Below are 26,603 nucleotides of genomic sequence, written 5' to 3'. Positions count from 1 at the left end.
CCCTCCTTCTCCTTCTCCTGCTCTTCTTGTTTTTGGCTGTTCTGGGTCTTCATTACGGTATGCAGGTTTAGTTATCCCGAAGCATGCAGGATCTTAGTTCCCTGACCAGGAATCAAACCCACATCCCCTGCATTGGAAGGCAGACTCTTGACCACCCGGCCACCCAGGAAGTCCCTCTCCTTCTTCTTTTTCTTCTTCTCTTTTAATTTCTGAAGGCAGAAGCTTACTCAAATCCTTTAAAATTCACTGAGGTTTGTTTTATAGCCCAGAATATGGTCTATCTTGGTAAATGTTTTGTGTACATCTGAAAAGAATGTGGATTCTGCAATTTGGGGGTAGGAAGCTGTATAAATGTCAATTAAGTTGAAAAGAATGTGGAGAAAGCCTGAGCCAGTCCAGACAGTGAAAGGAAGTTCAGGGGTTGCTGCGGAAACTGCAGGAGTATTTCTCAGTCATGGTGAAGGCTGAGGCTGTGCAGAGATGATCTGTCCAGGGCCTGTGGGCGAACACCCAGCTCTGGCAAGGAGAGGCCCAGGAGGGAGGTGCATGTTCAATGTTATCTTCGCCCTGGGCCCTGTGGCCCTCACGGCTGCCTCCCTAACTATCTCCTTCCCAGGCCTCCTCTGCTGGTCTGGGCTGACACCCAAGTTCCAATTTCTACTTTCCGGAAGGCCTCAGGCCTTGACGTGGCTATGGGCCTACCAGTGAAGCTCCAGCCAGACAGAGACCGCCCACTGGATTCTGTGCCACTTAGCTAGAGTACAGACACGGTATGTACTCCTGGCTCATCTGCTTCCCAGAAAGATCTCTGTGGCAGGTGTGGAGTCCCATCCCAAGGCCACAGATGCCAGAACCAAGGTCACCTCAGGAACTGACTGAGCCCCTTTGTGAAAGTGTTAGAAAGTGTTAGTCACTCAGTCGTGTCCCACTCTTTGTGAGCCCCATGGACTGTAGCCCACCAGGCTCGCTCTGTGCATGGGATTCTCTGAGCCCCTTGAAACCGTTGCCAAAAGCCCCCTTGATCATCACCCGCAAGCTTCCTGACCCTGTATTAGGCAAAAATGCCCACCTCAGTGCTCACCCTTGGTGCCCTGATCACCTAATGCCACCCTTCCAGCAGGAATTCCCTTTGTCTTGAAGCTATAAAAATGGCTTCTAACCCATGAAAGCATCAGCTTTCCCTTGAGCCGGCCTGCTGTTCTAACATCAGCCCATAGGATTTCTCTGGTCTGTCACAAAGTCAGCCTACTGAGCTCAGAGAGCCCACACTATCTCTGCTCTTTGTTCTTAATAAACTTCCTCCCTTCTGCAACACTCTGTCTGGAAATCCTTTTACAACCCGCGTTTGGACGGCCATGACAGCAGGCAGCATCCCCTCTCCTCCTCTGATCATGGGGCCTGTTCCCACGCCCAGTTCCCTTGTGCTTCTCCCCACTGCCTGCAGCCCCTTGGCTCAGACAAAACTAAGCTCTCAGGATCTGTGCAGGGCTGAATTGTGCCCACTCCCAAATTCATATGTGTATGTCCTAACCCCTGGTGTCTCAAGAAGTAACAACGTGTGGACCGAAAGAGGAGATTAAGTTAAACCAAGGTCATCTGGGTGGACCCTCATCTGATACGCCTGGAGAAGAGGAAATCTGGGCACGTAGTGAGATACCAGGAGCGCATGTGCACACGGGGGCAGCCACGTGCAGAGTGGTGAGAGGGTGGCCATCTGCAAGCCGAGGACAGGGGCCTCAGGAGGAACCACACCTGCCGGCACCCTGATCTTGGACTTCCAGCCTTCAGATCTGTAAGAAAATAACTTTCTGTGGTTTATGCCACCTAGTCTGTGTTCTACTTTAAAATATTTATTATTTTAAAGCAAAATGGTAAATATTTATTCAATTTTGTGGGACAAGTGTGCTGCCTTCCTGACCTGTGTCCCCCCCACCCCCAACCCAGCCTCCCCAAGCCCATCCTTCTGGAAGGGGCAGCAGCGGCTCTGGGCTCTGTGGGAAGAGGAGATGGAGAGGTTGCTTGTGTTTGAGACACTTCCTTGTATTCCTCTGATAAAAGAAATGTCCAATGTATCGGGGTCCGGGGGAGTCATTCTGGCTTATACATGAGTTAACTTGAATTTTATGCTAACTAGTATGGCCCATTTGTGACTTATTAAACATATATTGCATGTCTGCTTTGATTTAAAATAAAAAGGGATATTTGACTACATGTAAAGAATGACCATGATAAAAACACAGACTAATGCCTCCCTTCCTGGGATGCCAATGCTTGCTTGTTCTCCCCTGATGCTAAGACTCCCTTCCCAGGTGCCAAGGCCACGCTGACTCGCTGTGTCCATGCTGATCTGTTCTTTTTTTAAACTTGGAGGAATGTATCCCTGATGCATTTGATGTTCTTTGTTCTGACAAGACCTAAAACTGTGCTGAAAACCATGCTTCTACAGAGCAGTTTCTCAGAGTTATCTGAGAACCTGTCTTCCTGGCTATTGTCCTCTGTTTGGCTCAAATAAAACTCTTTGCTATTCCTATTATAGATTGTTTGTGGATTATTTTCATCGACTGCTCCCTCCCCAGCCCTGCGGCTTCCAGGGAAACCCCGAGTTATGGAGCTGAGGGGAGAGTGGACAGTTCGGCCGACCTCGCCAAGTCCTGGGCCCTGGCTGAAAGACCTGGGCTGCAGGAGCCAGCTGGAGGCCCCTGGAAGATCACTTGCATTCCCGCAATAGTCACAGCGAACTTGCACGTGCCACGCCAGGCACCGTGCCTCACAAGCCTCCTGTCAGGGCCCTCACACCCCTGGTGGACGGGTGTTAAGACGCCTGCTGTACTGAGGGCACACCGAGGGCCACAGGCCTGGTGCATGGCAGGACCTGCGTTCACACTCAGCTTGTCTTAACTCCAGGACCAGAGAGATGAGCGGAGGTGGTTCTGACAACCTTGGCCAGAATCTGGCTAGAAGATAGCAGAAGATCTAAAGAGAGAAGCTATTTTACTTCCAGCGTGCACGAAGGTTTGTGTCTTGGGGTTAGTTTCGTTGGAGGTGTAATTGTCTATGCGGAGGGGACGGGGCAGTGTCATACTGTCACCAGCGGCCTCGAAAGATCTCAGCTGGTTGAATCCAATGCCACTGTCCTGCACTGCTTCGCCGCCCCCACCCCATTGTCACCTCTGTCCTTCCCCGACCCACCTCCTGTTAGGGCTGGGTTACCTCCAGCACCTTCCATGGTCCCCCCAGCAAGGGGACTGCCAGCTCCTCTGGGCAGCAAAGGGGCATCAAGGCCAGAATCACTCAAAGGCCGTCATAACAAAGACCATTGATATGGTTTCAAACTCCACACTGCAAGTAACTTTTGAGAAACTGCCACTTTCGCATTTTAGTTTATAGCGAAGAAAAATAGCCATTGTTATCTGAAAATGCTTTGAAAATGCTCCTCCTTTTTTTCCACCTTCCTATCTGTTGAGGCTGAATTTTCTTCATATTTTCAACCCAAACACTACTTCACAACAGACAGAATGCAGGCGCAGACATGGGAATCCAGCCATCATTCTGTGGAGCCAGACATAAAAAGATTTGCAAAAGTATTTTTTTAAGCCATCTTCACACTAATATTTTTTTAAAATATAGTTACTTTAAAATAAAAATAGTCTTAGTATAACAAGAAATATACTCATTGTTATTTTTAAGCAAATTAATAGATTTTTTTAAAGTTCTCAATTTAAATTTCGAATAGGATGTATTCATTTCCTATGGCTGTTGTAACAGACTGCCACAAACTTAGTGGCTTCAAACAACACAGATTCATTCCCTTATCATTCTAAAGGCCGGAAGTTAGAAATGGGTCTCACTGGGTCAAAATCAAGGTGTCAGCACGGCAGTCTGGGGCATTTAAACCGTGCCTGGAGCTTGGTGGGTGCTGTAAAGTGTTGGCAATCACCACTATCATCTTCTTTAAGTTAATAAAATTTGTTTTCAACCTTCTATCATTCATTTAGGCTGCGCTGGGCCCCCACTGCGGTGTGCGGGCCACTCTCCCTGTGGCTCCAGGCATGTGGGATTTTCCCAGACCAGGGATGGAGCTCAAGTACCCTGCACTGGCGTGCGAATTCTTAACCACTGGACCACCAGGGAAGTCCCTTCTCCTTCTCCCACTCCTCCTCCTCCTCCTCTTTTGGATAGATAAGAAAAGGATTTATTTAGAGAGAAACAGACTCCACAGACTGTGGGCCATCACGAGGACGAGTGCCTCTCCTTCTTCTTAATGAGGTTGGAGAGGTCAGTTGAGGCCAGCTCATACAAGCCCTGTTATCCTGGAAGCACTGGGGTTCTCGGGGCTGGCGTCTGGCTGTGGAAAGGTTTAGGCAGGAAGAAGCTGGTCAGCTTTGGGTTCAGGAGGCCCCCCTGTGGGAGGGTGGAGAATGGACAGGAGTAGGGAGACCTCCAAGGAGACTACTGCTGTCTCCCAGGAAGGGGTGGTCACGGCTTGACCTCAGCAGTGGCAGAGAGACAAAGGGCAGCGGATGGGACTGAGAGAAAGGTTGGGACAAGGCCCACGTTTCTGGGCCAGCAAGATTGCAAGGGCTGGACAGGCGAGAGCTGTGTTGTCAAGTGCAGGAGCAGCTGCCTGCAGAGGCAGGGGCTTCTGGCCGCAGGAAGATGCACGCAGGGGTGGAGGGCCACCTGCTGAGGATGCTGGAGGGGTGCGTGCCTCCACTGGGAGGGGGCCCAACAGGCAGACACTCTGGATTGTGCCCTAAATCACTTGGTCCTGGCCTTTAGGAAGGTGTCTGTAACCAGAGGTAAATTATGTAGGTCCGGTCCAAAGATGGGGTGGCCAGCCTCCCACAAAGTTTCAGCGTGCTGTCCGAGGGTCCCTGGGCTCTCTCCCGTGTGCGTGTGGGCCTGCCCCGAGGGCGCACGCTTCACCTGTCATCACTCACTACCCTTGTTTTCTGCTGGGAGCCCAGGCCACCCACTGATACTCAAAGTCGGTGGTTGAAGTCATGGTGGGACGGCGGTCCTTGGGTCCGGTGTCCGGCTGGGAGATCCAGGGATGCCCAAATCCTCCTTCCCATGAGGTTCTGCAGTGAAATACGTACACCAGGATGTTGACCAACAGGAAAACGATATGCAACTTGGTTCTGGGACATTCTCAGAGAAGCCTGCCCGGGGCCTGGAGACCACTGATGTCACTGAGTGACAAGGTCACCTCTGCCATTAAATGAGTGTAACCACTGGCCCTGAGCAAGCCACACATTTATGTGCTTATATTGTGACTTGAGCTGGATTCCTTTGGGGTGTTCCTCCTTTCACCCTCCCCAGCTGTTGTTGTTGTTGTTTAATCGCTTTAGCTGTGTCTGACTCTTTTGTGACCCCATGGACCGTAGCCTGCCAGGCTCCTCTGTTCATGGGATTTTCCAGGCAATAATATCGGAATGGGTTGACATTTCCTTCCCCAGGGGATCTTCCTGACCCAGGGATGGAACCCAAGACTCCTGCATTGGCAGGTGGGTTCTTTACTGCTGAGCCACAGTGGAAAGCTGCTCCCTCGCTGACATCTTGACTATAACGTCGTGGGAGACCCTAAACCAAAGCCACTCAACTCAGCTGCTCCTGAATCCTGACCCAGGGAAACTGCTGATAACACAGTTTCATTGTTACAAACTTCTCAATTACAGGATATGTCATGCAGCCAAGTATAACTCACACAGGTGTGTAGCGCAGTGCCTGGTACTGTGTGTACTCAGCAAGTTATTAGTCATTCCTCCTCTTTGGAATCAAGCTCTGTGTCGAGATCGAGCTCACTGCACTAGGTTCCTCTTCCCTTAAGGCTGTGGCCTGTTGCAGGTAACGCAGTAGAGGGCTGGTCCCGTCAACCTGCCAGCTGTGTCTGAAACTCTCTTTGACTTGAAGAGGACCCCCACCACCAGCCCCCACAGCCATTTCCCTTTTGGATTAGTTAACCTGCTTCCTGCTTTTGCAATGTCACCAACATCAGGACTGGTTTTAAAAAACTGTACGGGTAGGCCTCCTTGAATGTCTCTTGTTATATGAAGGCAGAGACTCCTAAGATTAGGATGGACCTTGCTCCGATCCAATGCCCCCATTTCCCCATTTGGGCGCCTGGACTTCATCCATTGTCTGTCGTCTTCAACATCACATTTCAGGATTTTTCTGGCAGTTCAGTGGTTAAGACTCTGTGTTTCTAATGTGTGTGTGGGAATGAGGCCAGGTTCCATTCCTGGGTGGGGAACTAAGATCCCACGTGCCGCAGAGCCAAAATAAATAAATAAAATAAAATATGAGGATCTTATTTAAACAAAAAATTACATCTCTTACTGAGTTCATCATTCTCAATTAAAAAAAAAAATCTCTCACCAGCTAACATCTTTTTCCTCCCGATGGGTAGAATCTGAAACCAGTCCCTCCTAAATGTTTATACCTCAGAATGTTAAGTAACAAGACACACCTGAGCTGGCCGCACCCCAGCCCCCCACAGCTGCCTCCAGTTCCATTTCTTGTTGCCTTGCTGTACGATCAGGCTGGAAAGTAGCCTCTGTCAGCAGCACCTCTGCCCTGGAGGCAGGGTCATCACATCCATACCGCTGGACATAGGGCTGCTACACAATTTTGTGGGGCTCAATGCACAATGAAAAAGTGGGGCTCCTTTGAAAATTATTAGGAATTTCAAGATGGTGCCAGCAGAGCAGAGCTTGGGGCCCTTCTGCACGTGCGGCCCTGCGGCCCCGCAGTCAGCCTTCACGGGAAGCGGGCCCTGCTGGCACCAGTCTCTGTTGTCTCAGAACTCCCTCCCTGGCGCCCTGTGCTTGCTTCTCTCCTCTCCTCTCTTCCAGCTCTCCCTTGCATCCTCTTCTTTTCTGGAAAGCCGGCCAGGACTCTTGGCTGGTGGGGCCTCCTCTGAACATCTTCAGGGCTCTTGGGTTTCCCTTAACATTCATCTGGAAGATTCTGCCTCTCGCTCTGGCACCATCCTGTCCCTCTCCTGCTGTGGCTGGACTGATGTCAGGGACTTGAGCCACAAGGGCCTGACTGCAAATCAGGATCCTCTCTCCTTCCTACTTTTCCGCTGGTGTTTCTCACACTGGGCCAGCCCACTTCTCCAGCCTCACCCTCTGTTGCTCCTCCTACATGCTGAGCAGCACTCACCCTGGACCTCCCTCAGATCTTGAGGCATTTCAGGCCCTGATACGACTGTGGGATTTTTGAATAGTTGTGGCAGAAACAGTGCCTTCAATGGACCTATTTCATGTCCCATGCTGCCTCTCCTGCAGGACTACATTTCCCAGAAGACCTTGCATCCAGCTGAGCCCATGTGACTAGTGATGGCCAATAGGATGTGGGAGGAAATGAAGTACAGTGAAGGACTACTTTCCTGGGTCCCACCCATAAAAAACCTGGAGACCCTCTACACACACTGGCTCCCAACACTGTTTGTTGACACCAAGGGTGCCTTGAATGCACATGATGCTGGAGCTAAAGATGGCAGCAGTCCATGGCCAACTCTGCATCAGAAGGAAACACCCTTAGACTGGGTGATGCCCTCCACCTAAGACCAAAGACCCAAGCAATTTGGAAGATCAGCTTTTGCCCCCTTTTCCACGTCCAGTGCTTGCCACCAGCTTCAGTCTTTTCAAGAAGCTCCATGGAGTCATGTGAAGGGCATGGACTGTGGAGGTGAGGTCCTGGTGGCAACATGGGGGCATGAATTCTGCCTTCTGGGCTCCAGTTTCCCTGGTGGAGAGACAGAGGAGGCTGATCCTTTGAGATTCCCCCAGCCTCTCCTGAGAGGCTTCAGGATGTGGGGGCTGACAGCTGGCCCTCTCCGTCCCTCTGGGTACCTACCCCACAGGTGGGTTTTGAGTTTGGTATTGTTCTAGGGATCTGAAAGATGATACTGCCCTTTGTGTTAGTGAAGCACAACCGCACAGGGATGGCCGGAGGTGACTTTGAAGTTGCAAAGCCCTGGGTTTCAGTCCCAGCTCTGCCCTCCAGTCACCAGGTCGATAACCTTGGGCAAGAGCTGCCTTCTGTCTGAAGAAGAGGACCTAACTAGCTGGGATTAAATGAGACTGGGGGGGAAAAAAAGAAAAAAGCAGACTTGATTTCTCTGAGACTTAGGTTCCTCATCTGTGAAATGTGAATATAACTATACTCACCCTAGTGGGTGGCTGGGAGGCTCAAATGAAATAACACAAAGTGTGTTGAGTTTAGCAGGGAGCCTGGTGCTTGGATGTTTAGTCAGTGTCCACTGTTGACAGGACAAAGTACCTGGTCTCCAGCAACCGTCAGCCTTGCTCCCCCCACTCTGTGTACACACCCAACCTCAGGGATCTCGCCCCCAGGTGGTTTGAGTGCTGGAGCTGCTCACAGCCCTTCACCTGGAATGGGTGCTGCTGTGTTGGGGGCTTTCTCTAGGGGTGAGTCCCTAGTGCCCAATTCAGAGTTTTAAAGATGTAGCCAGCGTCCTTTCCAGAGAGCGTTCCAAGGCCTCAAAAGCCCATCAAAAGCAAATTTATAGCAGAAACCCACATCAGCCACCCCCCTCCCCAACCTGCTACAGACCCGTTGGCGGAAGATCAGACACCCCAACTGCTGAGGGTTAATTACAAACTTGGCGCCCATCTGCTTGGGAGAACTTGCAAGAGTCTTTTTTCTCTTTCCAAAGGCATAAACATTTGTACTGCAAGTAGCCCAGGGGTCCTGGAGATGTTTATTTTGTAGTTAACAAAGAGAAGGAACTTTTGGCTTGCAAGCCGAGTGTTCTGCTGGCCCCAGGGAGAAAGAGGCTTTGGGGAGGCCCCCTACAGGAGCAGGTGCCTCTGGGGGTGGCTCAGGTCAGGGTGGGGAAGGCTAGCAGCTGTCAGCCCAGCCTGGGGACCCCAGGTAACCTCCCCAGGTAGGAGATGTGCTGCTTCTCAGGGCTGTCTGTCCCAGCATTTTCACTCTTCGACAGAAGAAAGAAGCGCTTTCTTCTGAGTGGTGTGCCAGTGAGAGGCAAATGTTGCTCTTTGTGTTTTTTTTACACTTTCCATTAAAAAAACAAACAATGTGGTTTTCCCCCCAAAATTGCACATGTAATTCAAGAATATAAAAGATTCAAGCTACATATAAATGCATCAAATAAAATGTGTTGAATGCTGACACAGCATTTCATAGTATGGAAGTAGAATAACTCATCTGCTCACTTACCTGCTAATGCAATGTGTTCTTTTTATAAGAACACAAAGAGGATGTTCTTAAGTAAAGATCTTTCTGCTGTTGGGTCCCGTGGGGTCAGGGCTCAGAGGACTCGCCTTCTGGGTAGACAGTTTGAGAATCCAAGAACTCCTAGGTGTCAGTGGTGAGAGAGAGTGTCCTGGATTAGTTTTCAGGGTTAGGGCCCAGAGCTCTGTACGGAGGCTGCGGTCCAGCTGCAGCTCTCTAATCATACCACTTGGGGGCACTGCGAGCAAGTCTGAACCGGGGCGGCTCTAGTCAGGAGAGCCAGGGCGGAGGAGGCAGGGTCCGGACAGTGGGGAAAGGTGAGGTGGGCCTCCGGGCTGGCCTGTCCGCTTGCCCACCTGGGGCCATGAGGGTAATAAAAGGACATCCAAGTTCTGCATTTGTTCCTGACCTGAACATGGTGGTTTAGGTACTAAGTTGGGTCCAACTCTTGTGACCCCATGGACAGTAGCCTGCCAGGCTCCTCTGTCCATGGGATTTTCCAGGCAAGAATACTGGAGTGGGTTACCATTTCCTTCTCCAGGGGATTTTCTCGACCCAGGGATCGAACCCGGGTCTCCTGTGTTGCATGTGCATTCTTTACCGACTGAGCCACCAGGGAAGCTTCCTGACCTGAAGCAACAGATTAAAAAAAAAAAAAAAAAAAATCCACTGCAGGCAGGAGGCCAGCAGAGAAGGGTATTTTCACCCAATAGATAATGTTGCTGAAAAGGTGATGGTCAGCAGATAGTTTTACAAAATAGGGCCACATGTTGGGGGGAAATTAGCTACTGAAAATGAACCGAGTCAGGAGTTATTTTCTAAGGAGCGAACTACCCTTTCTCGGTGCATTGTGTGCTTGGAATTTGATAAACAAGGTTTCAGTCCCAGAGGCAGGGCGCACCTGAGGTCCCCCTGCTCTCGGTGGTCCCCGGGAGGTCAGGCTGCAGAACCGTGTGAGTCAGGTCCTGTTTGCAGAGTCAGGACTGTGAACCAGGCCTTCGATGTGCTGACTGTCTCCAGACCTGTGTGGTTAGAGTGTCACCACCTTAGTTTACTGCCAGAGCTGAATACTTGACCTTTATTACGGTATTTAACCTTCACAACAACTCTCTGAGAAACTACTGTTAGACCTGTTTTACAGATGAGTCAACTGAGGTTAGAAAGGTAATTTGCCTGAGGTCTGCGAGCAGGTTCCATAGTAGACCCCGCATGGAACCTGGCCCCCACAAGTCCAGAGCTCATGGTCTCCATGCTCCTCTGATGAGGAGTCATGGCTTCCCCCGTGAAGCCCTGTGGTTTGGCTAAGGTTACCTACATAGGTGTGGCAGCAAGCCCGTCTCCTCCCTGTACCCCTCAGGCACTGCCTTCCTCAGGTTCAGCTTCTGGTCCCTGTCACCCCAAACAAGACAGAGGTACGGCCCCGAGTGTGTTTCTGGGGTGGAGGGCTCCCAAGCCTTGGGCCCAAGTTGCAAATGACTCAGTGGGGATGGAGAAGTGGCGAAGGGCCAAGGGCCACCTGTGAAGTAAGTTTCCTGCCCTGAGAGCCAGCTGGGGAGGCATGGAGTTGGAGAAAGGGAAACAGATTCTTTGCTGAGACCCTAGGCTAAGAGATTTGATGGCAGAGCTCAGTCAAGCAAGGCCACGTGCAAAAGGGCAGCCCTGGCTGCCTCGCGGGACTGAGAAGGCCAGTTTCTAAGAGACTGGGGCTCCCCACGTGGGAAAGAGAAGGGATTTTAGCCCAGTGGTTGGCCAGGAGTCTGAGTCATGGTTCTAACTCATGGGTATTAGCAAGAGGAGAACAAGGCATTGCTGAGGGTGGTAAATTGGTTATAATTAAGAGAACCTGGGAGGGCAAAACAATGCAAGGGCCACCAGCTGTTCTGGATCTGGGAATTCTTTCTCTGGAGGAAACCAGTCGCTCCCCACCCACCCTGCACGGCAGTGCATTCGAGCAAAGCGCCTCCCCCATCACCACCTCATGCCCCCAGGGACCTCTTTCTGCTCCCCACCAGCACCTTTTCCTTCCTGGACAATTTAAACTCACCCAGCTGGCTTGTCTTTCAGGAAAGCAAACAAGCTTGGGGGTGGGTTCAAGTCCCGAAGCCTGTGCTTCCTGAGTGAGTTACGTAAACTCTCTGAGCCTCAGTGTCCTCATCTGACAGATGGGGATGATAAGAAGCCCTAACCCATCCAGCCGTTTGACGGCGTTCAACAGGATGGATGAGAAGTGGCTGGCCTGGCACCCAGGGCTGGCCTGCGGGGTTGCCGCCTGCTCTCCTACGGCCCACAAGCTAACAGCATGTGTTAATTGTCAGGGGAGAATCAAAAGACGTGTGACAGTTATATATAAAATCCAGGTTTCAGAGTCCATAAATGAAGTTTTATTGGCACATAACCTGCCATTTGTTTATACAGTGAGTCCCCTACTTATACGAATGAGTTTCGTTCTGAGACTGCGTTCGTAAGTCCAATAAAGTTAGCCTAGGTACCCAGCTAAGACAACTGGTTATATAGTACTGTATGGTAATAGGTTTATAATACTTTCCACGTAAATAATACATACATAAAAAACAGACTCACAAAATAAAACATTAAAAAATAATTGTATTTGCTTATTTGTGTTTGGCTGGGTCTTCACTGCTGTGCAGGCTTTCGTCTAGTTGCAGAGTGGCGGCTTCTCATCGCGGTGGCTTCTCTTGTTGCAGTGCATGGGGCCTGGAGTGAGTGGGCTTCAGTAGCTGTGGCTGCCCAGTTCTAGAGCACAGGCTCAGTAGTTGTGGCTCATGGCCTTAGCTGCCCTGCGGCATGTGGGATCTTCCCGACCCAGGGATGGAACCTGTGTCTCCTGCATTGGCAGGCGAATTCTTTACCACTGAGCCACCAGGGAAGCCCAAGAAAACATTTTTTTATCTTACAGAACAGTACCTTGAAAAGTGTAGTAGTATAAGTACCATAGTTGGCATACAGGGGCTGGCATGTACGTTTGCATCTTTGAAAGCTTGCAACTTGAAGGTTCATGTGTAGGGGACTTTCTGTTTATTGTCTGTGGCTGTGAGGGGTGGGCCTTGGTGCCCGCCTCCCACTGCCAGTTCCCCACACCCTCACGGAGTCACCCAAGGCTTGAAGACTTGCGGTGCTGGGGTCCTTGGGGTTCCCTGGGGATGGGCCATGGTCCCAGCCCGTGGGGGATGCTGCCCCCAACCACTGCAGGCAGAGGTGAGATGTGACAGAGATCAGAGACTGTAGGAGCCAGGAAAGGTAAAATGGTTACTATTTAGCAATGCGGGAGACCTGGTTTGATCTCTGGGTTGAGACGATCCCCTGGAGAAGGGAATGCCTACCCACTCCAGTATTCTTGCCTGGAGAACTCCACAGACAGAGGAGCCTGGCCGGCCCCAGTCATGGGGTTGCAAAGAATCAGACATGACTCAGCGACTTTGATTTAGCCCTTTGCAGAAAAACTTGGTCAACTGGCATGAGCACCCGACACTGGATGAGTGATCAGTAAAATGTGTCCATGGTTACCATTATTATTATTCTCTTGGTCTAGTTTTAACTTTCAGGTACCCCTTGCTTTTGGCTTCACGGAGAGACTATGAACCTGAAGTCCTTGGAAGGGTTTTGGGGGTGTCTCTGAATCTCCAGAGAATTTCTGTTTTTTTGTAGGTGAGGTCTTTTGGGGAGGGGCTTCATGACATTCATCTGATTCCTGAAAGAGTCTGTGTTCTCAAACAGGTAAAGAAGCATAGGTTTGATGCCTTCCTTATTGCAGGCCCTGATCTGTACTTTTCTCTGGGCTGTTTGGAGGCAACATGTATGATACTTGGGGGAGATTTTGGAAGGCCGCGGGGCCTCCCTCAGATACCCACGCCCCTGCCCAGGTGGGAGGGGCTTGCAGAGCACCAGGAACCGAGAGCCTTGGCTTTGCAGCCGGCAGACAGGGGTTCAATCCTGGCCTTGCCCTCCACTGGCCAGTCCGTTTCTCTGAGCCTCGGAGAAAACCCAACTCCCAGGCTGGGTTGGCCCTGGCAGGACTTGGAGGGCTGACCACAGTGTCTGGCACACAAGGTACCACAAAAAGGGTACCTGCTCTTATTATTATCACCATTAGCATCCCTGGACATTTAGAAGCTTCCCTCAGCTCCCCTGGAGCCCATGAAAAGCTGCCCCATGTCTGGCTAACAGAAGGTTTGAATTTCCACTGCTCTTGATTTGACTTTATCTCTGGTACCAGCAACTAAAGTGAGTTCATGAGACGTATTCATACGGTCAGTCTGCCAAACAGCAGGCCCCCAATTCTGCTTTTTTAGAAGTTCAGTGGCTTCATTTGAACAGGGACAATAATAGACATTTCCTGAGAGTGAAATAAGAGATTGGAAGGTTCTCTGTTGCAAGAAGCTTGGCTGTTTCAGATTCTCCTGTTTTTGTTTTATTTCCCACCTGAGAAGTTACTCTGGACCTCGAGCTTGGATCTGTTTTCCCTCTAAAATGCTTCTCTCTGCAGCCCGGTTCCCTGGCCCAGTCATCCACAGCAGACAAGTTCATTCCAGGGCCCAGTGACCACCTCTGAGAGGGCTGAGGGAATCTTCGGCGACAGGCCTGTCCTGATCCACAGCCAGGCCAGCCCGGTGCTGTCTGCGCCCAGTTGCCGGGCGTGGTCCCATTCAGCAGGGGCCCAGTGGCTCCAGACAACAGCTGGAGACCAGGAAGGGAGACTTCCAGCTACAAGCAAATGTTGCTGCTTCTTGAGGTTGAAATGTTCTATCCCCAAAGTGCCCCTTTCAGCCAAGCAAAAACAATCCCCCACGGGGACCCGACCCTGCCACAGAGGAACAAAAGCGCCCCAGTTCTCTGTGTTCCAGAGACCGTCTGCAGTTTCAGGCACGCACAGCCCAGTGGGGAGAGGGGATGGTCATGTGATCTTCAAGCTTAAAGACAAGGTCGTCCTTGTCCAGGCCTTTCGTCTCTGGAGGGAGGCCCTTGGTTGCCTGACAGAGGATGAGGCTGACGCTGCGCTGGTGCCAGCTCCCGGGCGGGCGGGTTTTAGTGTCCCATTTTGCAGGTTCAGAACAAGGAGACGAGGTCAAGGTCAGTGGTCCCCTGAGTCCGCTCAGATGGGCCGGGAGGAGGGCTCCTCCTGGCCCTGCTTCAGGCAGGACAGGTGCCTGCGTTCTGACTGCATGTATTTTTCTGTTGCAGGCGGATCCGTCTCTAAGAAGTTCACCAGTAAGGCTGCCCCATTTGTTCTCCAACAGCCATTAAAAATATTAGTATTTTCCTTCAGGGGCAGGCAAGAGCTTCTGGGAAAGAGGAGAACTCAGAGAAGACGAACGCTCAAGTTGACACTGGCCTCTGAGGCGCCAGCTGAGGGTGGGGCGGAGGGGGGGCGGTGGTGAAACCGCCACGTCAAGGCACCACCTTCAGGAGAAGCGTCTGGAATGACTGCTGTGCCCTGCCCTGTCTGTCCCTCGATGAATCTCTGGAGCGATATGGCCTTCTAAGTTGAGGAACCAGTACTCTGTGGACGGCGGAGGAAGCGGCCAGTGGAACTTAAGGCTGCTGTCCATGAGTGGACAATTCATTTCAGAGGAGAAGGTGACTACTGACCAAACTTCTCAAATGAGGTAAAAGGGTGTTCAGATTTCAGTGAGCACCGGCATCAGTCAGGGGCTTCCCAGGGATTCTGGTAGGTATGGGGTGGGGCCCAGGAACCTACATTTCGAACAAGCACATGAAGGGTTCTCAGGCCAGTGGTCCAGGCGGCAGTCCGAGAAGCATGTCTGCGTCTAAGGTGGCAGTGCCGGAGGCCTTGCCCGGCCAATCGCTTCCTGAGAATTTGGACCTGGGGGCTTACAGAGCCAGTGGCAGCCTGATCCAGGCGGGGAGGAAGCCTGGCTCCTGGGGCTGCCCCCTCTCCCAGCCCTGCCCCGGCTCCCCTCCACCTGCCTGAGTGTGTTCGTGACACTATCCTCAGCTGCTCCTGCCCAGACACACCCCGGGGATGTCAGCTGTGCCTCCGCTTCCACAGGCCGCAGCCCCCAGGCCTGACCCTCCCTGGGCCTCAGGCCGCCTGTCCAGGGTCTGACAGTGCGGTCTCCACATCCCATAGGGACCTCCCTCGACTCAGCCTGACAGAGCTCAGCACGTTTCCTCTCTTTTCGTGTCCTTTACCGCAGAGACTGGCCTCTCTATCCTCAGCAGCCAAGTCAGGACACTTGGGCAGCACCTTGTTCTTCACCTGCCAGCTGCATTCCAGAAAACAAGGAACAGCTACCGCTTATTGAAAACATACCACAGGTAACAACTCATCACAGCCAGGTGACCTGAGCCCTGTAACTGCCCTCACCTAACAGGGGAGAAAACAGGTACCTGAGGGGCTGCTCACCCAAGGTCACGTGGCAGGTGCAGGGATAGGGGTGAGCTGGGCCCTGTGGAGGCGGCCGGCTCTCTCTCAGGCCCTCCCCTCCCACCACAGCGCCGCTCTGGGGGCCCGAGTAGGCCCTCGGCATCTCTGACTAGCCTCCTCACCCTTGGTTTAACCTCACTCCGACCTATTTCCCGAGTGCAAGTGGGAAATGCTTCTCAACTGGGAACCTGACGCTGCTCCTTCACGGAAATCCTTCATAGGCTCCCTGTTCTACACCCCCAGCCTTGCAGCTGGGTCCCACAGGCTGATGCTTGGCTTCCTCAGGACCCACTGAAAGGGGCTTTGGGGTGCACAGCCCTCACAGGAGAGGGCAACTCACACCCACGCTTCTTCCCTGTTGTTAAAAAGGAAGGGGTGGGTGGGGGGAAGGGTAGAGGAAGTGCCAGCTGCTCGGAAAGGCAGAGGGAACCATGTGGCAGCTCGCCAGCCTCCTCGACCTCCTGAGCCGGGTGTGCTGTGCATCTTACGGGACCAGACACTGGACTGACCGGCCTGAGGCCACCTCAGACCCGGGGTCCTGTGCCCTCGCCCGTGGCCGCCCTGTGGGTGTGGGATCCCAACTCTTCAGACCTCACCACTCGGAGATCGGCTGGGGGTCAGAGGCACAGACGAGAGCTGAGCGACTGGGAGGCAGTGACCCGGGGTGAGCCCGCAGTCCCTTAGCACAGCAACGTCCCGGCCCACAGGCTTGGGAGCCTCCTATAAACACAACAACCCTGGGCCCATCGCGGTTTCTACAACAATGAGAATATTTATTTTCTCCAGACGGTAAAAATAACATTTTTCTTTCTTTTGTAAAAGTTAAGTACCATTACATTCCATTTTCTTAAATAACAAAATCCTAAAAATATATATTAAATTGTATACAGTGCGTCACACTTCATCTTATATTTTAAAATACATGATGTTTCTATTTTATTCTCAAAGTTGCATATTAAGAGCGTATTTACAGGTAAAGCCTTGTCATCCAGAGTCAGGAGCCCCTTGGGAAGGTGAGTCTGGGTGTGGGCGGTCCTGACGCCGTGAGGACCCCTGGCAACACGTCCTTTCTGAAGCAGCAGACTGACCTGGACTTTCCCCCACACCCCACTGCTGCCTCATTGAGTGTGTTCAACTCGGCAAGACGGGAACCTAGGAGATGGGCCCCCCGGGGTCTGCAGGCCGAGGGTGAGGCCCCGTCCCCCTGAGCTGGCCAGCCTGAGGGGAGGCAGCTGCGGCTGGAAGAGAAACACCCCACACCAGGGCGGCTAAGCTGAGAGCCCCAGCCAGGAGGTAGAACAGTGAGGAAGGTAAACGAGACACCAGAGGAAACAATCAGAAGGTTAAACATTCCCAAGGTGGCAGCAAAAGCAGACATCAAACAGCAAGAGAGACTGGGAACCAAGAGGGCTGTGGGCCGTGGGCCGGCCCGGCTCCACGGGAGGCCGGGGTGTGGTCAGACCAGGGGCCGACCTCAGAGGCCGTCCACCTGCAAGTGCTTGGGAAGATGAAGTGCCAGGACTCACAGGGGCGTGGTGACACTGGGGTCAGGACGACCTGGCTGGATACGGAGCAGGCAGGTCCGACCACTCCTGCCAGGGGCTGACAATGGGCAGAGCAGCGGTTGGGGAGGGGCCCGCCCCCTCCCCCCTGGGTTTGGCAGAAGGGCCAGGACAGCTGCGCCTGCAAGTGCTCTGATCTCTGTGGGTTTCTGGCCGACTGGAGTCTTGAGCCAGAGCCCACACTTCAGAAGTTACAGCAACCTGGTTACCTCGCTCATGCCCAGAAAGCGGGGGGGGGGCCTCAACCCTGTTCTGATGTGCGGGCACCTGGGTTCATTCCTCTTCCTTCTCTGTTCTGTGTGCCATTGGCCACTTGGGGAAGAACACGAGCCCTGTTCGCCTTCTCCAGGGGCTAAGAGGCCAGGCTCCCCAGCTGGCCAGAGTAGGGTGTGGGCTGAGGGGGGGCCTGGGTCCCGGTAGCACCCCATCACCCCATGGGCAGGAATGTTTGATCCACCAGGGTCCCCGGAGCCTCTACACTTCCTCTTACCTAAGCCCGTGTCGTGTGCTTTTCTCAGGGTCACCCTTCCCAGTCCCCTCCAACCCCTACTTTCTCGCCTCTGAAGTGGTTTCTTAGCAGATCAAATGCTGCCCCCTTGGGTGTTCCTAGGTGTAAAGACTTCCCCTCTTCTGGGATAATTTGTGTCTCAAGTGTTTACTTAGGTGCAGGGGGCCCCTCTGGGCAGGTGACTGACAGGTTCCAGCCAAGGCCATGGCCAGGTCAGGCTTACAGACTTCGGCCTGGGACAATTTATGGCCCTCTCCCCCTGTGCCATCCTGAGGCCGGTGTGGGTTTCCAGGGCTGCTCCTGGGATGGTAAGTGGATCCTGGGTCACTGGGCTGCACCTGGGGTGGCAGGAAGGATAGCACTGGACTTCCAGCACCTTGGGGATCTCTGATAAAGGGCTCCTCCGGCTGCTCAGACATACGGTGACCTGAAGTCACCAAGTGTGACGACAGCAGGTGGGCCCACAGGACGCACCAGGGCCAGTGATCAGAGGGAGCCCGCGGCTTCGAGCAACTGCTCCTGGTCAGGCAGAGCCCTTCCGGCCGCGATCCCACATTCCCTCTGTGTTGCTCAGGGACCTAGTGACCGCACACACCTGACACTTGTGTTTGAGAAGAGATTCCACAAAGGCCGGGAATAGCTTGGAGGGGAGACTGCACATGCCATACATCCCAGTGGTCCTTGCACGTGGCAGGCCTGTCTCCAGATCCCAGGGGCCGGCAGACAGCTGCTCCGGGGGAACTGCCTTTCCAGATCAAAGCCTCCCCCAGGGCCTGGGGCAGTGACCCCCCGCCTCCTGCGGGCTTGCTGCATCTCCCACTCTGACTCTCCCCTCCTGCCAGCTCCCAGCGTCTCTGGCTGCTGGGGTCACCTCCCTGCGGCCCCATGTGGCCCTGTGTCTTTCTGGGAGCCGGGTACAGACAGCTGCCAGTGTGGCAGACCCCCAGGGAAGGCCAAACGAGGAGTAGCCCAGGGGCTGGGGAAGGGGGGCAAAGTGCCCAAACAGGGAGCAGTGAGGCCCGAGGCCTACGTGCCCACAGGACAGCCTCTCTCTGACAAAGGCCAGGCCCACCCGCGGGGGCCGGGCCCTCCTCCCAGCTGCTGTGAGGGATGGCACTGACTCTACCACCCATGGCCGCTGCAGCTGCAGCTCTCCATCTCCGGAGGCCTCTCCCGGAGGGGCTCCAGTTCCCACGCCCTCCCTCTGCACTCTGCACACCACTTTCTGTGGCTCCCCTCTGGGTCAGGGCAGGGGGGTGGTGGTGTAGGGGATGTGGGACCAGAGACAAGAGCCTTCTCCTTCCCCACCAAGCCATTCCAAAGCCCACCCTAAGAAGGGGCATGGAGACCACCGAACGCCCAGGCCATGGGGAATTTCTCATCCTCTTTTAAAAGGAGGGAAAATTAAAGGAGGGACTGCTGGTGCCTGGGGTCATAAGACGCTGCCTGGATGCTCCGCCATATACACTGTTCTGAACAGAGAGGCAGCTTAGGAGTCACCAGACGGGGCTTGGCTTGGGCTCCACGGGACCTCAAGCTGCTCAGGGACAAGGCCAGCAAACCCAGTGAGGAGTTACTGAGCACCTATAAAAGCTTTCAGTGAAGTCTGCTGTGTGAATAGATGGCTGGACATTTCTTATGACCATCCCTCAATCCTATCTGCTGGTCACCAAGCTGCACAAAGAAGCCATAGAAAGTAGCCGCGGGTGAAGGTGTCAGGTTTGACCTGACGGCCTTCCAAGTTGGAGGAGACCCATCCTTGCCCAGAGCCCAGAGCCAGCGCAGAGCATGGGCCTACATCATGGGTGGGGCGGCTAACACCCAGGAGTACCGGACCAGGCCACCCCTCGGGAAAGCCTCAGAACTCTCTCTGCCTGGCCTGTTCCAAAGCAGAAAGACCAGGAGAAAGCCATCTGTGCATGGACAAAACTGAGAAGTGCTACTTACCCACTACCTGGCAGTTGTCTAGAATGTACCTGAGCCCCATGCCTGACACAATCACCCCGTCACCTCAGGCCCCGTTGTCCCAACCCCCGCTCCTAGATCAGAGTGAGAGGCAGAGGGCACAGACCGGGGACCTTGAGTCTCTCTCCTGAGTGTGGTGATGAAGCAGGTTGAACCCAGGCCAAGTGGCCCCTGTGTCAGGTGCCCGCCCAGTCGGAAGACTGCTGCCCCAGAGGAGGCCAAAGGCGAGGCAGGGAAGAGTCGGTGGAAGGAAACCATGGGAGAGGCAGTCCCCAGGGGCATCGAGTGCAGAGGGATGCCATGTCCTGGGCACAGAGGGGGAGCTTTTAGTCACTCACAAGAGGATTACGGTCATCTGGTTGACTCTGACACTTGAGCTTCTTCTTAAAGATGGAAATCGAAGTAGAAGGCTCGTAAAAAATGCTCCAAATTTCCCCTGACGTCCCTGGTTGATGACAATCCCTAAGGTCCCCTGAGGCAGGAACGCGATGGGATCTGTCAAACAAAAATATCTTAATTTTTCAAGTAGAACAGAACTAAGCATCCAAAGCAACCTACCATTTCATGAGATACCTGAACCTATAAAATGGGACCCTCGGTGAGGAGGCCTGGGGAAACCTAACAGCTGCCTTTAGAGACTGGAGGGATCGCCAGGCAGGTGACCCAAATCCCATGGCATGGCAGTGCAGTGGGGCAGGCCCCAGCTAAGAGTATCGAAGAACCTTCTAGCTGGTAGGATTATTCTAATCTGGAAAGGGCTGGCCTGAGAGATTATGAGTTTTCAAAAATCTTCTCTTTTTAAGCAGACAAACTCTTTTCGAATGACCTTTTCAGAAGCTCACCTACCTAAACAGGATGAAGGCAAACCTGCTCTGCTGGGAGTGGGCCCTGCCTTTCTCCCCGCCTGCCCCACTCCCTGTGTCAGCCCCTTCGGGCTGCTGGGCGGGGAAAGTGCAGAGGGACTGGGTGTCAGGTGGGAGACGCACACGAGCTTTGGGGTCTCGGCACATGGTGAGGTGCTGGGCCCCAGAGATTACCCCGCCCCCTCCCTGCTGTTGGGGACACACAGGTGGGACTACGCCTAAGAGGCTTCCCTGGAGTGTGTGAACAGTGATTCAAAAAAAGGAAAAATATATATATATTAGAAGCTCACTCAACAATAATAAGGACATTGTTTTCCCTGAAAAATGTACAGTGCAGGGTGGCAAGGCCTATGAGTAGTGCCAAAGTGGCCAAGGGCAGCCTTTACGGGGCAATAGAGGAGCCAGTATTTAATGTATGAAAGTCTGTGGTAGCCTCAGGGCAACTAAGCCCATGCATCGCAACCACCGAGCCTGTGGGCTAGAGCCCTTGAGTTGCACAGCTGAGCCCACGTGCCGCAGGTACTGAAGCCCGCACACCTAGTCCCTGTGCTCCACAACGAGAGAAGCCACCGCAGTGAGAAGCCTGCACACTGCAGCTAAGAGTAGCCCCCACTCAAAGACCCAGGACAACCAAAAACAAAAAACAAAAAACTCTGAGTCAGAGCACAAGCCAGAAAGTTGGGGAAAAGGTAGCTTTTACACCAACGCTCAGGAAGGCCTTGAAATGGAGGAGACTTTATGTCAATTATCTCAATAAAAGTGGGGGGAAAAGAGAAATGGAGAGAGCCTGGACTGGGAACCACAGGAAAGACAGAGCAGAGGTCTAGGAAGATGAGCAAGCCCTTCTGTAGGTGCACAGGCTCCTGTACATGAACAACCGCCCCTTTCCTGAGAGGCAGAACAGATAAACCTGAATAGTGGAAATAAGAGAAGAAAAAAATTTTTTTCCCAAATTGGTCAGAACTGAAGGGTGAAGCTATTATAGGCTTCCTAAATAACTGCTCTAAAATAATTATTAAACAGTAGTTAATAAAACTTCTCTTCCTAAGACTGTCTCACAGATTCTAGATGGCATCAGGAAATATACCTGGTATTACCCTAGGAATATTTGCTCTTACGTAAATCACAAAACAGCACAAATCAGAACAATGGAAATTGTCCTGTTTTATGCCCAGACTATTTCAGTCCTCCTTGAAATGATATCCTCTAGACAGGGGAGCAAACACAATCCCTCAAACCTTAGTGAGATTTGTCCACCTGGACAATTCACTCTACAGAGAATGAGGAATGTCTACGGCTGTACACTGCCCCGTGTTGAGCACTTTGGAATTGTGTTCTGACATTACAAGTGTTTTCAGACAACTGAAACGAAGTAGAAAATTACCTTCCCTTCCTGGGGCTGGGCAGCTCCCGTACTCACCTGAACGTGATGTGCAGAAGTATCTTTGCTACAATGGCTGTGACTGTGAGGATGAGGAGTGTTGCCAGGCCGTACACTGTCCATCCTGCAAGTGTAAAACACAGGGGTGAGTTTGCACAAGGGGTGAGTTTCGGACTGGGTGTGAGTTCAGTTTTCAGGAGGAGGTCTGTGTGGAGCCCTGAGGGAGCCCTGGCAGCTCGGGGTTGGGGGGCAGGCTGGCTGAGGGGTTCCTGGCAGGTGGGCGCAGCCACAGGATGCAGCTGAAGCAGGGCTGGCATGGAGACCCAGTCCTTCTGAGCACCTCGCCTAGTTCCTGACTCCCCTGTGGAGAGAGGCAGGCAGTGTGGTCCAAAGCACACTCAACTCAGAGTCAAAAGGGGTGGTACACATTCCATCTCCACCACTGGGACCACTGTGTGATTGCAGATGAGTTACATAACCTCTCTAGGCCTTGGTTTCCTCATCTGAGGAATGGGATGTGTCAACTGTGGAATGCTACAGATACGCAAAGGACAGGACACACAGGGAGGGGCTCTCCTGCCTGACTCCCTGCTTCAAGTCCTGCAGGGGAAAACCTTTAGAGCGGGGAATCACTAATGGTATCTGCAGCTCTACCAGCTCCTAAAGACTGCAATTTCCTCAGCAGAAAAGAGGGAGCGACAGTCTGTGTCCAATCAAGTCACCCAGCTTAGACCACAGAGGACTACTGCTCCCTCTCTACCATACTCCTGTGGGGCCTGCCTTCACAGCTCAGGTCACTATCTGACTTCTCATTTTGCTTCTTGTCTTTCTCCTCCCACTTACAAGTGGCAGGACGGCAGGGATTTTGTGTGGTTCTCTGTACAGTCCAGCACCTACAACATAGCCTAGCATCATTAAATCACTTACAGATCTGCCCAATGACTGAGGAAAGAGCTCTGGCAACTGCCTACGCATTTAGCGAGCTACAAGCTGGGGCTGTGGAAAACACTGGATAAGCTTATTACATACCGTGTCCTAAAGGAGGTGAGCATTTTGCCTAAGGACTAAGGAATCAAGCCAGAGAGAAGACGTCCCTCCAAGGCCAGGACAAAGAGAGTCACGGAGCCAGGACCCACAAGCCACCTCGGAAAGGGAAACACCCAACAGCACCCTGTTTCTGTAATTGCCTAGGGTGCTGCTGCCAAGTTCTGTGGCTCCTACCCCTTTGATGGTGTCTGGGAACAGCTACCTGGCACAGTCTGGCGTGGGTGGCTGGGGCTGGTGGTGATGACATAGAGGACTTTGGAGGACCGGGCAGCGCTCACACTGAAGTTGGCCTGCTCCGTGATCACCTCGGCCAGCATCTGGTTGTCAGTGGGCTTCTCCTGTGGTGGGTCTTCCTTGATGGCTGGAAGATCAAAAGGAATTAGCCGGGGGAAAGCAGGTGGAGATGCCAAAGAGGAGGTGGCACTGGTTACAAAGAGGGGGCCGTTTTCTCTGGTTCAGTCCTGGGGGCAATTCTCTGCCCTGGCCCCAGAGCAGAACCTGCCAGGCTCTGGCTCTGAAGGAGCCATCTGATGTCTCTGTGTGGACTCCTGGACATGCTTTAGGGTGGTCCTTCCCTTGTGCCTCTGCAGCTATGGTCCCTCATCCTGGAAGGCCCTCTTGTTTCCTATCTGTCTGCCCTAATCCTACATGTCCTTCCAGCCTGTCCCACCTGTACACTGGAGCCACATACTGACTGAACTCTTCTCTAGGCTCCTGACGTCCAGGGCAGAGACTAGGTCACGGATGCCCTCTGTGTACCCAGCGCACATATCCATGGTACAGGGGCATAGCTCCACGTTAGGATAGTCTGAGGACAGTGAACCAGGATTTGGTGATTGGCAACGGTGTTCAGAGACAGGAGGATGAACCAAATGACCTCTTTGGAACCTTCTAATTCTACCAATCTCAGCTCTTTTAGTTATTATTTTAGCCTTTCCATGAAAACTGTCATGCTATGCTAAGTCACTTAAGTCGTTTCCGACTCTGTGCGACCCCATACATGGCAGCCCACCAGGCTCCCCCGTCCCTGGGATTCTCCAGGCAAGAACACTGGAGTGGGTTGCCATTTCCTTCTCCAATGCATGAAAGTGAAAAGTGAAAGTGAAGTCGCTCAGTCGTGTCTGACTCTTAGCGACCCCATGGACTGCAGCCTAACAGGCTCCTCCATCTATGGGATTTTCCAAGCAAGAGTACTGGAGTGGGGTGCCATTGCCTTCTCCATGAGAATGACTAAAACAGCAAACTCACAGGTGGCATCTCTTTTCTGTATCATGCAGCATGTACAAGTTATAAAACAGGAAGTGGGAAAACCTGTAAGTTGATTGGGTAGCTCCTGACACGCAAGAACCACCTGAGGTCCGCACATCATAACGAGGTGCAAGGGGGGCCCAAGGAGGCCGGGGCCTTACCTTGGTATAAGACGGCAAATCCCTGGGCCTGATTGATGCGATCAGAGAAGAAATACAAAATGATGAAATCCAGAGAGATGTTAAAAGATGAAGGTGGGCGGTTTCTCCCGTTGAAACGGACCAGGACGCGGTGGGTGTAGCCATCCAGCAGCTCCACCATGTCTACAGAATCCCGGATATCAAACAAGGTGAAGTTGAAGTGGATGTGAGCAGCTCCTGGGACCCGGATGGTCCAATAGCAGACCCTCCCCGCGGCATAGGCATCGGGAAAGTCAGGGGAATACACCACAGAGGTCATGGCCGAGTAATTCCCACCACAGGCGCCAACCAGAGCTGCAGGAGACAAAAGGACACCAGCCCTCAATCGGGGGCTCGGCCATGGGGTTTGCTTTCCAACCTGTTACAAACAAAACTTCTGAGCTGATGGGATCCAGTCTAGGATGTTGTTTTTTCGTCTGCAAAACCAGACCATCTTATGTTTCAGGATCGAATCACAGAATGAGTAGCTTAAACCCTGAACAAATGACTGGAAGCTTTTTTTTCTCCCAGGAGACCTCAGAGTGAGCACACAGCATGGCAGTACAGCCCAGGCAGGGGCCGGGCTGGAGTCAGAGAGTCTGGGTTCGGGACCAGCTGGGCCATGTGATCCCAGGGGCTCACTTCACATCCAGACCTCTCGCTTCTCTTGGCTTTGAGGGTGGAGAGACCACCACCTGCTCCCGTATCATATGAATGTGTGAGGACAGATGAGACAAAGCACATGAAAACACAGACCTCTCTGCAGGGGGCACTCAGTGAAGTGAGGGCCTCCCGGGTACCTTAAGGGTGCAAGGCTCATGGGAGGGGCCACACTTGTTTTTGAAGTGGGACACTGTGGCACAAGAAATGACCATCTGAAGACAGGAAGTTCGCTCATTACTCTGCACCAGCACATCTAATGTCTGGACCCCCGGTTCTGAGCGGCAGGTTCAGGGAAGGGGACACACCACTTCACAGTCTTATGTAGTGAGGTGAAGACAAGAGCCTAGAAATCAAAGTCCTCAAGAGGAAGGGCAGGCCCAGGATTTACAAAGCAGGCCAGGTTGCGGGGGGGGGGGGGGGCACCCACTTCCCTTTAGGATGTAGAAAGCTGCTTCCATCCTAACACTGAGAAGAAGCTCAGAACTTTTTCTTCAACCCATCAGAAAGCTGAGGTCTCAAGACAACCAAGGGATTTTAATTCTAAAAAGTAAGAAGCTCCTCTGAGGAGAGTCAGGCCACGCAAAGTGCTTCATCCTTGACAGAGCACAAGAATGATAGTGGGCCACCATGAAAGCAAGGAAGAAGAAAGCAGCTAAAATTTTAACAAATTGCTAAAGGCTGAATGTGGACCAGCCTCTCAGTCCAGGATGCCTGGAAGCCCTGGACACAACAGTCTGCAGTCACTTGCACGCACTTCTGTGCAGGCCTCCAGCCAGTGCCCATGAGAATGACCGGGTGGGGCAGGAGACCAAAGGGTCCCCATTGGTGGGACCAGTGGGCAGGAGGTGATGAACTGCTGCTGGGGGACAGGCCTGATGCCCTGCTCTCTTCCAGAACCCTCCTGGAGCAAAAGCCTGAAGTTGAGAGGAAGGGGCCACACACCCTTCTGCACCCAGGCCCCTGTCTGTCCCTGGGAGCTGCTGTTACTTTTGTCAGAGTAACCAGGAGAAGACTCATTGCCTTTGGAGGAATAGCAGAGGCAAAAGCCACCTGCCCCTGGCCTGCAGTAGGTGCTTAGTAAGTACTGCAGGTGAATGAATGCAGAGCAGGGAGGCAGGGTCAGACAATGCGCAGGCCGGCTCCCCGGCCCAGGGTTCCCAAGCCTTGGACAGCACAGGGCCCGGAAGCATACTCACTGTCGAAGACGATGACCCTGCCATCGCCCCCACAGGGCTGGGTGTGGTCCCCGAAGCAGACGCTGCTGCACTCAGTACTGGCTGCCTCCCCGTACTTCCAGTAATCAGGGTCGTTTCCACAGAAGCAAGCGTAGCCCGACTCTATCCCAGCAAACTGCCATGACAGAGAAGCAGCACTTGGTAAGCATCAGTCGGGGTGTCAGGTGGCCTGGCCAGGTCGGCCCCTCGGCAAGCAAGCACCTTGTCTTCCCAGCCCACCTTCCCTGGATCCTCTACCTTGGTCCCGCCTCACTCTCACCGCACTTCACTACATGCTGACTTGTAACTGTGTACCACCACAGTGCTTCCCCTCCTGAGCAT

General features: G+C 52.9%; 1 protein-coding gene across 3 annotated transcripts in view; it reads right to left on the bottom strand.

The window, feature by feature from the left end:
• Positions 1–16,381: 16,381 nt before the first annotated feature.
• Positions 16,382–26,603, bottom strand: part of KREMEN1 (kringle containing transmembrane protein 1) — a 54,435-nt gene continuing 44,213 nt past the window's right edge. For all 3 annotated transcript variants that reach the window (XM_055549695.1, XM_055549696.1, XM_055549697.1), the window contains exons 5-10: positions 26,244–26,397; positions 24,367–24,699; positions 23,160–23,318; positions 21,950–22,034; positions 20,005–20,161; positions 16,382–18,039 (exon numbers count right to left, since the gene is read on the bottom strand). In XM_055549695.1, coding sequence (XP_055405670.1) covers positions 17,800–18,039; positions 20,005–20,161; positions 21,950–22,034; positions 23,160–23,318; positions 24,367–24,699; positions 26,244–26,397 — 1,128 coding nt within the window. In that variant the 3' untranslated portion in view covers positions 16,382–17,799. The remainder of the gene's footprint in view (positions 18,040–20,004; positions 20,162–21,949; positions 22,035–23,159; positions 23,319–24,366; positions 24,700–26,243; positions 26,398–26,603) is intronic.

The sequence above is a fragment of the Bubalus kerabau genome, chromosome 16 (genome assembly GCF_029407905.1).
Source record: "Bubalus kerabau isolate K-KA32 ecotype Philippines breed swamp buffalo chromosome 16, PCC_UOA_SB_1v2, whole genome shotgun sequence".
In the NCBI taxonomy this organism is placed as follows: Eukaryota; Metazoa; Chordata; class Mammalia; order Artiodactyla; family Bovidae; genus Bubalus; species Bubalus kerabau.
Note: the sequence above shows the minus strand (reverse complement) of the source record. Positions and strands in the feature narration are given on the sequence as shown.